The sequence below is a fragment of the Protopterus annectens genome, chromosome 9.part0 (assembly GCF_019279795.1).
Source record: "Protopterus annectens isolate FY-2018-M chromosome 9.part0, PAN1.0, whole genome shotgun sequence".
Classification (NCBI taxonomy): Eukaryota; Metazoa; Chordata; order Ceratodontiformes; family Protopteridae; genus Protopterus; species Protopterus annectens.
The window spans coordinates 1,925,135,693-1,925,152,408 of NC_056743.1; the positions used below are offsets into that span (position 1 = coordinate 1,925,135,693).

At 42.7% G+C, this 16,716-nt stretch overlaps 1 protein-coding gene across 1 annotated transcript in view; it reads left to right on the forward strand.

Moving 5' to 3' along the window:
• The window catches only part of MAN2B1 (mannosidase alpha class 2B member 1), a 1,009,708-nt gene that overhangs the window by 641,484 nt on the left and 351,508 nt on the right, over nucleotides 1-16,716 (forward strand). The window contains exon 15 of the mRNA XM_044084731.1: nucleotides 12,346-12,443. Coding sequence (XP_043940666.1) covers nucleotides 12,346-12,443 — 98 coding nt within the window. The remainder of the gene's footprint in view (nucleotides 1-12,345; nucleotides 12,444-16,716) is intronic.

The following is a 16,716-nucleotide window of genomic DNA, read 5'->3' on the forward strand; positions in this document are numbered from 1 at the left end:
TATCCAGGTAAAACATCAACGCCTAACCCAACTGCCAAATCAAATAAGACCCCAGAACAGGTTGCAGACAGCTTCAATCATTTCTTTACTGAAACTATTCAAGCTCTTGCCAGCCAAATACCCCAAAGTTCCCTTGATGAAAAAACTACAACTCTAGTAACCAAAACCTATTTTGCTTTCAGCCTGTACCAACATCCTTTATATGCAAGCTTCTCGAAAAACTAAAGCCTACCACCCTATCCGCAGACCAACTCCCTGCTGAATATCTACAAATGACAGCTGACGCTACTGCCTTTCCAATCTCTATCCTAATCAACCGAACCATTTCCGAAGCCAAAATTCCCAATATCTGGAAAGCATCTTATGTTATTCCATTACATAAAGGAGGTCCCTCTACTGAATACTCCAACTACAGACCCATAAGCCATACTCTCCCCACTAGCTAAGATAATGGAGAATTGCATACATAAACAACTTATGCAACATCTAATCCAGAATGACCTGATGGCTGAGACCCAACATGGCTTTCGACCACATCATAGTACTACCTCTGCCCTATTATCCTTCACTAACACTATTAATGATAACCGCAACAATAATCACACCTCGTCTGCCCTCTTCCTAGACCTTTCCAAGGCCTTTGACATGGTGGACCATCAACTTATGATTTCAACCTTGCAGAATCTCAGACTACATCCCAGTGCCCTTCTATGGTTTAAATCCTATCTCAATGACAGGCAACAAGCAGTCATCTGGCAGAATAAGCTCTCAGATCTCTTACCCAATACTATCGGAGTTCCACAAGGCTCCATACTAGGACCACTATTGTTTTCCATCTTTATTAATGATCTTCCTTCCATCATACCAAACACCAGCTGTATCCAGTATGCTGATGATTCCACTACATCTCCAGATGATCTAAAAAGGGATACCCAGGCTACTTTTACTGTGGTAGAAAACTGGCTATCCAAACATCGCCTACTACTAAATCCCAAAAAAAAACAAAATGCTCATATTTCCACCAACCCAAAGGTCCATACCCTTCTCCTTTACCATTCAAGCTAATGATGGGACAGTCATCTCCCCTGACCCCAATACCAAATTGCTAGGTGTCACTATTGATAATTACTTAAAATTTGACCTCCATGTAAGCCAGACAATCAAAACCATTAACAAAAAACTCTGTTCACTCTACAGAGTAAAAGCCTTCCTCACCCCCATAGCTAAAATAGCTCACACCTACTATCCACCCTCCTATATGCTTCCCCACTTCTAGAAAATATAAGTAAATCTGAACTTAACAAACTTACAGCCTGCTATAATCACATCGATAGGTTTGCTACGGGTTCTCCTTTCAGAACCCACCACTGCATTAACCTCAAACTACTTGGATGGTTGGAATTTCCCAATCTTGTCAAGTATAACCTGCTAATATTGGCTAATAAAATCCTAAAGAACCCAAATAACACTCCAGCCCTTAGTCACCACATCTTCCCCCCATAATAATTCAAGACTGCTCCGCTCATCCAATAAGCTACAAATACAAACAACTAAAATTAACAACGCGGCTGGCATGGCCCTATTTGAAAATTCTGTAAGTAGAACCTGGAACAAACTTCCAGATGCCATTACCATGCTCTCCTCCCCAGACCAATTCAAAGCCTCTGTCAAACAACACCTGGAACAAAAATGGATATGCCACTGTGACAAACCTGACTAACTTTAAATAATGCATGTAATTTTACTTATCTAATTTGTGTTTTCCTTTTTGTAATCTAATACCACCCTCAAAATTGGAAATTTGTAACACTGATTGTCAGAATGTACTTCTGTTTTCCTTTTCATAGCTACAATATTACCTAATAATTTTATGTATAATCAATGTTCTTTTACTCGACCGCTATTATTCTTGTATTCTGTTGGAGCTTATCTCCCTGGGCCTCCGCTGAAAATGGACATGGTTCCAGTCGGACTTTCCCAGTCAACAAATGTAAAATAAATAAATAAATGTTATGTACATGTCTGGGTCAGCAGCATCTGCACCATAAGTAGTGTGAGGTATTATGTACATATCTGGGTCAGCATCATCTGCACCATAAGTAGTGTGAGGTATTATGTACATATCTGGGTCAGCATCATCTGCACCATAAGTAGTGTGAGGTATTATGTACATATCTGGGTCAGCAGCATCTGCACCATAAGTAGTGTGATATGTCATTATGTACATATCTGGGTCAGCATCATCTGCACCGCAAGTAGTGTGAGGTATTATGTATATATCTGGGTCAGCATCTGGACCATAAGTAGTGTGTGATATGTTATGTACATATATGGGTCAGCATCATCTGCACCATAAGTAGTGTGATATGTTATGTACATATCTGGGTCAGCATCATCTGCACCATAAGTAGTGTGATATGTTATGTACATATCTGGGTCTGCATCATCTGCACCATAAGTAGTGTGAGGTATTATGTATATATCTGGGTCAGCATCATTTGCACCGTAAGTAGTGTGATATGTTGTTATGTACATGTCTGGGTCAGCAGCATCTGCACCATAAGTAGTGTGAGGTATTATGTAAATATCTGGGTCAGCAGCATCTGCACCATAAGTAGCGTGATATGTCATTATGTACATATCTGGGTCAGCATTATGTGCACCATAAGTAGTGTGAGGTATTATGTATATATCTGGGTCAGCATCATTTGCACATTAAGTAGTGTGAGGTATTATGTAATATATCTGGGTCAGCATAATCTACACCGTAAGTAGTGTGATATGTTGTATACATAACTGGGTCAGCATCACCTACACCATAAGTAGTGTGATATGTTATGTACATTTCTGGGTCAGCATCATCTGCACCATTAGTGTGATATGTTATGTACATATCAGGGTCAGCATCATCTGCACCATAAGTAGTGTGAGGTATTATGTATATGTCTGGGTCAGTTTTTGCCTTTAATACCGATCTTTGTACATGTTGCTACCTGTACACCTCAGATTCCTACTTTTTACTTAGCTGTGCATTACTGCTTCATATTTTTGTTGTACTTAAAATTTTTATTGCTTATAACTAGATCATTACCGGAAAGGGGTTTCAGTGGTTCAATCTGTCTGCCTGATAAGTAAATTAATTAAATATCACAGCCTGTTCTGGTCATAAATCCATATCATTGTCCTGGTAATTATCTTTTCTCTCAGAATTTTTCATTGGCTGTCTCTACCATTGTTCTTACATTAACAGGCTTTTAGTTTTTTGATTTTCCCTACTCCCCCAGCCGTTAAACAAGGGTACCGCCATCATAGCTGTACAGTCTACAAGCACATTGCCATAGGCAGTGGTCTGTTAAAAATCTTGGTCAGGGAACCTCCCAGTATGCTAGCTAGATTCCTGAGGACCCTGAGAAAGAGCCCATCAAGTGCCTGTGCTTTATCCTTCTGGGAAAGCAGTTCCTTCTCAGTCTCCTCCCAGTCTGTGCTCTCCTAACATGGTACCATTTCCTTACTTTTATTTACGAAGACTGAAGCAGACATTATTCAGTTTCTTTTTCCTACTCTCTTGTGATATCCTTCTCATCATTGGTCAGTGTGGGCAAGTCTGCCCCTCATTTCTTTCTGCCATATAATCAAAGAAGCTTTGTGGTTCTCTCTGTCTACCTTTTCTGCCAACTGCCTTTCAGCCTGTCCTTTTGTTGACCTTGCCTCTTTTATTGTTTAGTGGGCTGGTGGTAGTTACTGGGATGCAGGAACAGAGTGACGTTTGCTTGGATAAGTATTTAAAGAGCTTGGAGACAGTTGATAAATATTTAGGGCACAATAACTTGGAATCAGGCCAGGAGAAGACTGGCAGGTAGCACATGGGGAATTGCAGGTAGAAATCAGGACAGGGATGATTATAGGGTGAGAAGAAAGTGTTTCCCAGTGTGGCTACAGAGCATAGGAGGGATAAATGGGAAGAGGAAAAACAACAGGCAGAGTACAGGAATGAGAGGAATAAGCAAAGGTACTGGGAGTAAACCTCGGGGAGGAGGTTTGAGGACGATTAGGGTGCTTGGATGGTGCAGCAGTTGCATTATCGCCTTATAGCAAGAGGTTCTCTGGCTCGATTTTCAGCTGGGGTGCTTTCTGTGTGGAGTCTGCATGTCCTCCCTGCATTCATGTAGGTTTCCTCCGGTTTCTCCCACGTTACAAAGACATGCATCTGGAACATTTCTCCCCAGGCCTCCGCTGAAAGTTGGCTTTGTTCCAAGTTGGAGTTTCCCAGTATACAAATGATAAATAAATTAAGTAAATATTAGAGAGGTGGAAAAGAGATCAGGTGTAGTACAGCAAAGGAGGCAGCTGGACTTATTGGGGGAGGGCTGTGGAGTAGTGCAGCTTGAATGGGGAAGGTTACAGGTAAAAGTGATCATGGGAAGGAAGTGAGTCAATGGAGGAAAGTCATACTAGGGAGAAGAAAGAAGGATTTGGTGACTGGACAGTCTTACCAGGAGCATGCATAGACTGACTTACAAGGATGTGCAACCAAGATGGTCAACAAGAGGGAAGAGATGCCTGTCATGGCACGTGAAGGTGCCAGTGACCTGTCAAAGGAGACAGTTAAGAAGTTTACATGCAGGCCACTGACATGATACAGAGATGCTGTAATGGAGGTATCATTTTCATAAGGGCCACCTTTGCCAGCAGTTGATACACCAGGAAGTAAAAAGTAAGATGTGGACCATAGAGAGAGAGTCATGCAGACAAGGAAGGTGGACTTGGGGAATGGTAGGGGATAGAAGGGGCTTTTCAGAAAGGCTTAGGTGTATGTCAAGGGCGCACGCTATCTTTTTTCTTTATTTTGTTTTTTCCTCCTGCCGGCTGCTAGCTGTCATCTTCTATAACTCCAGGCGGCTGTTATCAGGCAATCATCAGGGTTTTTCTTGGCTATAACCATTATTACCCCAGGTGGCTACTGTGTGAAAAAACAAAATGGCCCCACAGTACCAGCTCACTGAAACTTGCTTGCCCTTCCGAGTATACCAATTTCTGGCTACAGTGGCTACGGTTATATAGAGCCACACATTGCTTGGCAAAACCAAGCAGTGACTTGTCCTTTCGGTTGGTGCTTATAACCTGACCTCCATCAGAAAAAGAACTGTTCTGCACTGGTGGAGATTACCTCCACCTCCCCGCCCAAATGGGCTGAAAGGTATTAGCCACTCATTCCTCCAGTGAAGTGACCTCTGTGTGAACGCTGGTCATCTGGGTCATAGTCAAAGCTAAGTCCATCTACACCACATAGCTGTCTGAATGACAGGATCCCTCCTGACCTGGAAGGGACAGAAGTGCTCAAACCTGCGCTGGAAGGATGTGCATGTCCAAACATTTAAACTAATTAGAAATGGTGGGGGATGTCATGGAAGCAAAAGAGGAGTGGGTGGGGGATGTCATGGAAGCAAAAGAGGAGTCAACACTGGTGCAGTAGACAGAGGAGAATGTGGTTACAGAATTCAGAAGGATAGTAAAGAAGGATAACTGAGCGTTGCTGGATGTATATAGATGGGTGTCAGGGAACAAAATGGAGAGCTGAAGCAGTGACATAGGGAGAATATTAGCTATATCACAGAAGAATGGATAAATGACGGGGAGAGGTGCTAAGGTACAAGTTACTTTGGAATGATAAGAGAGGGAAGGGAGTACGAGTGACATCCTGCATACATTAAGGCATCAGATATGAGGTCATCCTGTATATGGGAAGGCATCAGATATGAGGTCATCCTGTATATGGGAAGGCATCAAGATATGAGGTCATCCTGGATAGGTTCAAAGCAGTTTACTAGGCTAACTATCACAAGGGCCTTTTTAAGCCTATCTATGCATCACAAATCTTTGACAAGTTCTTGTACCCTTTAAGTGTAAGCAGGGGCTTGGGAGGTGAAACATTTGCAAGCAGGGGCCTGGGAGATGAATCATTTGCATGTCTCAGTGACTACAGAGATGTCAGCAGTCTCTAGGGTGAGCAGAGATGTCGGCAGTCTCTAGGGTGAGCAGAGTATGTAGGAGTGGAGTTTTTTGTTTAGACTTCTAGCATTAAGCAAGAACACCTTTAGAGTTCCTTGTATTTTATTTGGTATGTTAGAAGCATTTTCAGTTTGGCATTGCCTAAAAAAGGAACTATGAGGGAGAGCAAGGTTTTAGTTAATATTTGAAAGCCTAAAGGGGGGGGGGGTGCAGTCCATCCCTGGCAAAGCAGCATGGTCTGTTGACCATCTCCTTCCATGCTGACAAATATCGCACTCCCCCTAGAATGACACCAGAACCTAACCCAATTATTCAAGTCAGTAATTTTATGTTCATATTGTGGCACCATCCTTGGAGAAGGTAAAATGCTGCAGAATGCTAGGCTCATACTAACCTGAGACACATATTCTGAAAGCTCCACGTCTCTCTTCATATAGTGTAGGGAGGTATGTCTCGGGCCATTTATACCCAATTGGACTGTGACTGAGTCATATTAGTACTTCTGGTCCAGTGAACTGAGTGTGTATGTAATGTGGCAGATCCTGGCCCCTGATGAGCAACTGACCTTGACTTTCTCATTACTCAGCCTGGTGACAGGGATATCAATGTGTCTCACACTGGAGTCTTCAGTGACAAGAATGTTGGACTGTGTGGTGGCTTGCCCTATGTGCTTAGAAGTAGAGGCTCCATGACACGCGGCTATGTGTTGACGTGGGTGTTGTTTTAAAAGAGTGCATTACAGTACTTTGTCCAGGAGGTCTTTGGGGTTTAGGAAGGTTATGATTAAGTTCCTCAGCTGTCTGCTTTGAATGGTGGGTGATGGGTGTAAAGTGTTTGCTACTTAGAACGTGATTGACATTATGAGTGCTTTTTATGTGAGAGCTTTGCCACCAGTGACATTGTGTAAATGCATCTCTCAAATACCTTATCAGTTTGTTTGAGAATTAACTGGTTGTCAGTAAACATGGACCTTTTTCTACATTGCCTCAGGATGCCCATATCCACCAAGCTGGTAAAAGAGACGGTGGGAAAGTTCATATTCATGGCAACAGGCCCTTTTTTATTGATTAGATGGTTGGGGTGAGAATATAAAGTTATGTCAGGAGTATTTGGTTTGCGACTCCGGGGAAGTGCTTGTCACTGCAAACTAGCTGAGCTGTGTGCAACTAGGTAATAGAGAAATTTTAAGGGTGGTTTTACAAGAAAAATGTCAACTGAAGGTGTTTGCATCTATACAGGGCACTGTCAAACACTTGAGGGGAAACTTATGAGCAGAGTTTGATTTATGGATGAAGTATTTAGGGAGATATTCTGAAGTTAGGTTAGACAGCAGCAAATCGAGCAGTACTTACTGAAAAGAAAGAATTAGCTTGTCAGTCACCTGAATGGCTACTACCTGGCAGCTACTAGTGCTGCTCTCATCACAGCTGCATGCTGCTGGGATACAGTGTCCCTCTGCTTCTTCTCTCACCAGAAGCAAAACAGTATCACCAATCACAAGATAGAATCAGACCACAGGATCTTTGGTGATCAACAGTCTTGTACAGGGTCTGTAGGCTTGTTGTAGCCTTTTTCTGGTAGATGGCTTGAATAGCAATCAGAACATTCAGGAATGTCTTATAGATAATCACTGCCCAGTCAGAAACAGTCAGGAATCAGTGCACTCTTCTCTCACCAGGAGCAAAATATAAGCACAGATTCCAAGCTGGCACCTTTTTAAGCATTTATTAGGCTTTCTGGTGATCAGCAGTCTCTGGGAAATAATGTCTGTATGCTCCTTCTCTCACAGGAGCAAAACAGAAACACAAAATCCCAAGATGACTACTGAGAGGGAGAATGTGGGCTCTCCAATAATTGTATGTCTTAGAATAGATGCTGCAGATTTTAAATTAGCATGGAAAAATATATTAATCTTCTAAAAGTTGCACTGTGCAGTTAGCTAAAGTTTGTTATCCCCTTGTTTATATCTAAGTGGAGAGTCACTAATTTTAAAAGCGCAAGATAGATTGGAAAGGATGGGTACTTTGTATTTTGACTCTGTGTAGTACAGAAGGATGGCCAATAAATTTAAATAGCTGAAGGGGAGTTCATAGGTGTGTACTAGGCTAATGGCCCTGGAGCCTTTACAAGCCTAGCCCATAGGATTACCCTGGCATCGTGCCACCCGACCTTAGTTCCCAGTGCCTCTGTCAAGTAGAGCCACTGGAGTGATCCCTGGGGTGAATTTTCTATTTCCCATCCACTTATCAAGCTCTCTGTTGAAGAGGGCCAGTGAGGTGCTCCGCTTGACATGTATGGGAAGTCTATTCCATAGCATGGGCAGTCTCTGGGTTATGAACCTGTCCCTCCAGCTTGTTCTTTTGATTGTGGTAATGAGGTTGAGATCTCTGGAGCATGTAGTGCGGAGGGATTGAGATTTCTTTGGATGTAGCGTTTCTAACAGAGCTGGGTCAGACCTGGCTTTGTAAGTCAAGCAGAGATCGCCTCTAGGTAGGCGATATGAGACAGAGAATAGTTGGAGTTTTTTGTGTCTGTCCATATAGGACAAGTGTTTAAGGCCTAAGATCCTCTTTGTGAGGTATTTTTGCAGCCTCTGCAGTTGTTGTAGGTGTCTAGTGAGGTGCATGCCAAATGGGGCATTGTGCTCGATGATTAGCCTAATGAGGGAAGAGTAGAGGGAGACAATGACCTTCCTGGATGCAAAACCCTTAGTAATAAGATGTGCCACATAGAAGGACTTTCTGACCACAGTGGCAATGTGTTAGTCAAAAGACAGGTTGCTGTCAACCTGTGTTCCCAGATCTCTTATAATGCCTTCTGTGTTCAGTGGACTACCATCGATGTGGTAATTCATGGGAACCGGGTCTTTCCCAACGTTGATGACACATTTTTTGGCATAGAATGTCAACATCACTTGGGGAGTTAATTTTGGCTCCCAACTTGCAATCGTCTGCGAACTTTGTCAGCCAGAGTCTGTTCGTGTTGGTCTGGACTTCAGAGAAGTAGATACCAAACAGGAGGGGACCCAGGACCAAACCCTGTGGGACTCCATTTGTGACTGGTTGACAGTCTGACTTGGAGTTAGCTACTTTCACACTGCGGGTTCTATCTGTGAGCCAGTCTGCAACCCACCTAATGATATAGGGGTTGATGCTTAGTGAGTTTTTCTATGATTCTTGAGTGGGGAATAGTATCAAAGGCCTTGGCCAGATCAAGGTAGGCTGTATGAACCACCTTGCCTTCATCCACAGCTCTGGTGACTGACTGAAAGAAGTCGACCAGGTTGAGCAGGCATGATCTACCCTTCACAAAACCAAACTGTGTGGGATCCAGAGTTTGGAGGTTCCCTATATCTTTGTTTGTTAGGTCCATGATGATGCGTTACATAGCTTTGCATATCAGACTAGTCAGGCTAATGGGGCGATAGTTCCCAGGGTCTGTAGTCGCTCCTCCTTTGGGGAGAGGGATGACTGTAGCAGTGCTCCATTCGGTAGGGGCAAAGCCTGAGGTGAGGCTGTGATTGAACAGAGCACACAGATGAGGTGCCAGTTCACTCTGTAGTTCATGTAGAACACAGCCAGGGATATTGTCAGGTCCCATAGAAGTTGTATTCATGGCCTTGGACAGTGCTGTTTTAACCTGTGCAGCAGTGATACTGGGTGCCTGGCAATCTACTGATATTGTGATTGGTCCTTTGGTGGGGAGAGAGGGGTAAAATTGGCAAATTAATTTTGTGCTTACTCACAATAGCCAATAAAAGAGGAGAGGGAAGGAAATATGCGGTCAAGTTAACATGAAGGGGTAGGTAACTAGAAGTTGAATTTAAAAACACAACAGCACTGGGGTGAGAGAAAATTTAATTTGTGTGACTCACAAGACAGAGCTGTGGTCTATTTCCTAGTTTAAATATGGAATTAAAAGTAGAATACAAGTAAAACAGTGTAAAAAAACATAAACCGCACTATACAAAATAGAAGAAGGCAGTGAAACAATACAAAATAGAAGAAAGCAAAAGAAAACTAACATTTTCCTCACAGCAATTTATGGCAGAGTCCAAGTGAACTTTTCCAGTAAAGCCTTGAGCGGTTTTGTTTTACCCCTTAAATAGAAGGTTTAGTTCTTAGCTCCACCCTCAGTTCACAGGTAATTAACCTTAATTGACCTGTAATAGTTTCTGTGTGACTCGCGTAAGAGAGAGCTGTGGTCTCTTTCCTAGCCTAAATATGCAAATCAAAGCAAAATACAAGTAAAACAAATTGTATAGTTTGGTTTATTTTCTTTTATAAACTAGAAGAAAGCAGTGAAGCAATACAAAATACAAGAAAGCAAAAACACTAATCTTTCCCTCACAACAGTCTGTGGCAGAATGCGAGTGAGCTTTTCCAGTAAAGCTTGAAGGGATCAGATATGAAGTTATCCTGCATATGCGGAGGCATCAGATATGAGATTAGAGATGAGGAAGAGCACCACCCCATGAAGGGAGGCAAAACAGTTCTTAGAGTTGGAACCCAGGGTAGATGCCATGGTGATTAAGGAATTGGAAGGAAGATGCTGCTGGATTGATGCATTGTAATGACCCCCTTTCTTATCAGGAGAGGAGAATGAGCATTTGATTAGGAAGGTAAAGAAGTAGAGTAAGAGGAAGCAGTTAAGTTATGGAATCTGAATCTCCAAGGTGCAGACTTGGAGATCCAAAGCTCAGTGTCAGAGTGAGGGATTCTGGGACCATAACAAGTTCATCCAGCTGGTGCAACTCTGTACCCTAAAAGGCCGAGTTTTGGACATGAGCCTAACTAAGGCTGAGGGGATGAGGGATGTGTGGTGGAAGTTGTCCCTAGCCAGCAGTGATCATACCATTTTATGGTTTAGAGCTGGGGACGTATCTGTAGTACTGACCCTTAGATTTGCAAAAGTGTCATTTCAAAAGTGACTAAATATAACGCTGACGTGTGTGAGTATTGCTACTTAAGTTAGCATATATAGTTAGCAAGATTACCACCACAGGGGTCAGGGTGATGAATTTTGCCTACAAAATTTCTTAAGTGTTGTAATGGCATATTCCAAAGTTCACTGATTAGAGGCTGGAATCAAAGTTAATTTTTATATTTTTGTGAGCCACAAATTCAGGAATTATACTTATGATACGTAGCTATTGAGAAAATCCTAATAAACCGAAGACAAAGGTGATGGTACAGAATTTCAGGGTGGTGGATTGTACTCCATTGAATGAGTTATTTTACTGGATGACAAACTAAGTGTAAACAAATTATAGGAATGTGTCAGGAAAGGTGTACATGGGGTTATGAATAAGGGATTTAGAATGAGGCAAAATGGAATGCAAAAAGGCCAATTTGAGTGCACAGGAATGTGAGGGTAGATATTAGGGCAAAAGGGAGAACATACAAGTGATAGAAAGAAGAAAAGATTGAATGTATACTTAGCAAGTCCAAAACTGGTGTTAGGCACTGGCTTCACAGTAATTGTACAATCTGCACATAGAGTATAGAGACACTGATGGTAATTATTTGTAGGAGAGCCTTTTACTTGGCCATGCACATAGAGGTCAACGGCTGGGATGGCAGGTGCTTAGGGGCACAACAGTACATCAGAGAATGTGTACAAGGAAGATTCAGGGACGGGTGGCATGTATCCTGAGGGGCACAGTGCTGGCAGGTAACTTGAGGGTCAGCAGTACTGGCAGGCATCTTGAGGGACACAGTGATTGTAGAAAGCAAAATGAAACTACTGTTTGGAAGCAGATTTTTGTCTATAAGAAAGGGCTGTGGTAGAATTTCTTGAGTGCCCATCTGGGGTCCATGAGATGTTTTAATTCAGAGCTGTAGTGCTTGAAACTGTTTTTTTGGGGATTTTGCCTTTCATGCTCCAAATAAACAACTTTATTAGATTTGGGTTGCTGCAATATACTTTTCTTGAATTTTGAGATGTTGCACACCATATAAGACAGATAGTAGCTAAGGGGTTCTCTTGTATCTGGGTATCTTTGGACAATAAATGGCAAACACCAGTGAATCAACATTATGTGCTGCTTGTTTTCATAAGACAATGCAGGCTGTCTTTGAACTGCTGTTGAAATGAGGGTGGTCTTTGAACTGTTTTCTGGTTGGATTGCAGAGGGTTTGGGGTAGGGTGTTGATGCATAATGTTGGGAGGAAAAAGATGCATAGAATTTATATTTAAAGCCGTCAGTTTTCCTTGATTATGGCTATAAGGAACTCAAGGCAATAGGTGTTTTTATTTCATTTTTTCAACGTTTAATCGTTTAAAGACGTCCACTAATAACACACAGCACTAATTTTCTCTCTCTCTCTATTGCAGCATGTGGAGGTTTCCTTCAGTCCAGACACAGGATTACTCAAAATGATCAGAAACCTTGATAAAGGTATCTCACTTAATGTTGCCCAGAACTTTTTCTGGTAAGCAAAACACAGTGCTGAATTATTACAGTTCATAAAATGCATTTACTGTGCTGTTTGATTGCTACAACATATTTCCTTTTCAAACATTGGTTTTAAAAATGTTTAAATTTTCTAGCTTTTATCTGCTGCTATTAGTTGTGGTCCATCTTCAAAAAGTTGGATGCCTCTTGCATTTATTGGCCTCCTCACCACCCAGGAGATGTCAGGCTAATGCCAGGTCAAAAAGGGAGAGCAATATATGTCAGTTCTAGATGTTCTTCATAGTCAGTGTTGCAGTACCGATACTTCCTGCCTTGCAGAAGTCTGTGACTGTCATGATTTCCAGAGTCTTTACATAGTCCCAAAGCAACAGATGTCTTAAGACTGATGTCTGTCTGGATATCAGGGTATAAGAAGAGTATCCATTGGTGCCATCTTCAGTTCTTTCTAGGCTTGTAGTCCGATGCACTTCAAATATGCTCAGTACACTTGCAGTGTGTCGGTCGGCTTGTTTTACCAGAGAACCACCTTCTTCCAGTTAGATAAGTACTCCACTGGGAAATTTCTGTACTAATTTAATGTTCAAAAAAGTCTATAATTGATTGAAGTGTGGGAAGCATATCCTGCTTAAAGATTTTAACTAGTTTTGTCTGTTCTGTGTGGAGCCTCAACATGACATCTCTTAACTGTGAAAAATTTCATGCGAAGACCCTCAGATATAGGGCTGAGGTATTAACCACCCATATGGAGTCCTTCTGTTCAGCTTCTTCAGGGGGGGGCACAATCCACTGCTACAGCAGGACTTCAGCAGACTCTGCTGTTGGCTAGTTATTCCAGAAAAACGGAAACACAAAAAGGCCAGGGACCCTGGCATTACCAAAAAAGCTCCAACTGTAGGTTTTACAACAAACAATGACCCAGGTGAGGCACCTTTGTAGCCCCCCTGGTCCAGTGACTCCTAGGCCCAAACTGTCTAATGCACCCCTTGGGGAGACTGCCATGGTTTCTGGCACATCTACAAATGCTATCATGGCACACATCATTCGGGTTTAAGGTCACTCTGCAGGTATCTGCTTCTGATGTCCGCAGTATAGGCTTCAAGGGAGACTCTCTGTCTTCCCTGACTACAGAAGCTACAGTCAGAGTTGCAGGTGGATGACCACATCCTCCATTCACCCCCCTTAAAATGGACACCCAAACTGAAGCAAATCACTTGTTCTCCACTGCCTCTGACCTCCTCTTCTCTGACCAAAGGCCAAGACCCCTTAAAATAGCACAGTAGTTTACAGCCTTCATGAAATCCCCCCCATCTAAAAGGAGACGGGAAGTAGGATTTCCAGGAAGAGGAAGATTCCTTTAGCTCTGTGGATGAAGAGGAATTGTCGTACTCTGGCCACTTACCACCTCAGACTTGCCTAGACATAGACTCGGATGACACCCTCTCTCCCGACAACCACCCTGAGGACCTCTCCTTTGGGGGTACCCTATATAAAATGAAGAAGCTTTCGATTGGGAAAGTAAGCAGGTCTTCAAGGCCCAGACCCACTACAGGTACCTGCTAAGACCACTGGCTAGTCCTCCTGTACATTTTGTATTGGATGATATTTTTGAAGACATTGATTTATACCGATTCCCTACCCACCTCCACCTCCTAGGAAGCCAGGCAGGGTTTACAGAGTGCTTGAAATCTCACAAGCTCCTCTACAAAAGCCTGAAAGCTGACCCCAGCTGTAGTCCCCACTGAATCCACAAAAGGTGTACCTAAGGGACCAACCAGACATCCCCTACCTAATGACAGGGAAAGTAGATTATTAGACAGATTTGGGTGGAAGGCTTATCTCTCTGTCACTGTGGGTAATGAGAGTTTTGAATTACCAATTCTATATGCTAAAGTGACCTGAATCTCTTCAAGACAAAATGTTAGCAAAGGGCAGACTCTGTTGCAGATAGAACCTTATCTAAGGAAAAGCAGGAAATAACCAGAGAAGGTTTATGAGTCTCCAGACACTCCCTAAAATCTGGCTGTGATGCCTTAGACTCTTCTTGCAGAGCAGCTGCCACAGGTGCCACCATCCACAGAAATGCGTGTCCCAGGACCCAGCCTCTTTCAGAACAGGTAAAGGCTAAGCTACTAGATTCCCCCATTAGACAAAGAATTTCATTTTGGTCATCCAGCTAAACAAGTTTTTTAGAAACTAGATTAAGAAGTAAAACAAATTAAAACTGTGAAAAATTTCCTCTCTCCAACCCTAACTTTCAGTAGGAATTACTTTCTAAACCTTGGCCTTTTCCTCGTAGACACGAGTATACCTCCATATGGGAAAAGACCAAGACATTCTAGATGATGGCAATCAGAACAATCACACAGAGCAATGGTCTCCAAAGAGTCCTCCCAGCACAGTGACAAACTGACTGTATTCTACCCCCCTTTCTGCCCTACCCTCCAAGCCTCTTACAGGAAAACCTTTTCTTCCTAAACTATGGAAATCCATCACCATTGACCAGTGGTTCCTCAGCGTCATGAAGAAGGGGTAAATACATTCAGTTCAGTGAAAAAACAACCCCTTGGGCATTCTAAAGCCACCAAAAGAGCAATGAAACCTGTTACCCCCTATCCTCAGGGAGCTACTTCACAAAGGATCTATTCAGCCTGTCTGTCCAGGACAAAAGGGAAAAGGCTTCAACTCGGTGATATTTCTAGTTCAAGAAAAGAGGCACCCAGAAGACCCATCTCGGACCTCTCAAAACTAAATAAGTTCTTCAACATCCCAAAATCCAAAATGCTTATGCCACTGCCCGTGATCCTCCAAGGATGCCTCCATGGCCACTCTGGACCTAAATGATGCTTACCTGCGTGTCCCCATAGCAGACTGTCACAGAAAGTACCTATGATTTGTAGTAACAGGTTCCCATGTGCAGTTCTGTGTTTTACGATTTGGGCTCCTCACTGTTTCAGGAGTTTTGACAAAATCCCTACTTGGTAGCACATTGCAGAATTCTGGGATCTCATATTTACCCCCTACTTAGATGACTATTTCATTCAGAAACCCTAGATGCCTTACAGATCACTGTAGACTGCTTTCAGAAGGTAGGGCTCACCTTTAATCTTTAAAAATCCCAAACTCTTCCTCAAACAAGGATCTTCTTTTTGGGAACCATCATAGATTTGGTTCAACAGAAAGCATTCTTTCCTTCAGACAAGATTACTTTCTTAACAGTCTATCTGACTGGTCTGTTTCCAAAGTAGCTCATCACTGCAAGAGAATTCATGAGGATACTGGTGCATTCTTATGGTCATACTTGTAGAGTTACACATGAGGAAACTCTAGTGATTCCTGAAAAATGTTTCGGAATGACATTCCCAACCACTTGAAACCCTATCTCTCCTTCCATGCTTGAAAGAGGAACTCTTATGGTGCAAAACCACCAGACAGAGAAACCCAGGGGCAAATGTCACTTTACTGAAAGCAGACAAGCCCATCAACACAGACCTTTCACATATAGCTTGAAGAGCCCATTTAGGTTCCCTGCAAGTGCAGTGTATTTGGTCCCCACAGCAGAGAAAGTTGCATGTAGACCAGGAGGAGTTACTAGCAGTCTATCTGGCCATAAAAGCTTTTCAACAAAACTTAAGCTCAAGGAGCCTGCAAATCTGGACAGACTAGATGTGGTACTTAAAGGGGACTTTATCTTTTCTGTGCAGCCTTTCCTGGAAAATTTGAATGCTAGCTCAAGAAATAAGATTGGCCCTCAGCCTCTTATATGCCAGACAAGAACAACACCCTTGCAGATTCTCTAAGCAGGGACCTTTTAGATCCCAACCACTGAATAATGAAAAGAGTGGTCTTTGTAGATCTAACCATATAGTGGGGGAATCCCTTCAATAGACCTGGTTGCCTCTCACTACAAATGCAACTACAGAAGTTCTGCTCCAGAACACAACAGAGAGGAGCTTGGAAAATAGATGCATCCTCCTTCATATGGTCATACGGGTTCCTGTATGAATTCCCACCCTTACCCTTAATCCCAAGGGTACTGACAACAATCAGGGTTGACAGACCTAGCATAATCCTAGTGGCCCCCTTTCTGGCCAAAACAACACTGGTTCTTCCTTCAATGACATTTGGTTAGGGGAGATTCTACACCCCACCGCAGGAGGTAGAACTCTTCATCCAAGTCAAGGGATCTGTCTTCCACCCCTCCTAGCCACCCTCAGGTTAACTGCCTGGGGGATTGGGTTTTGACACCAAGGACTGCATTCTATCCCAAGGATATGCTTTCCATTTTAAAG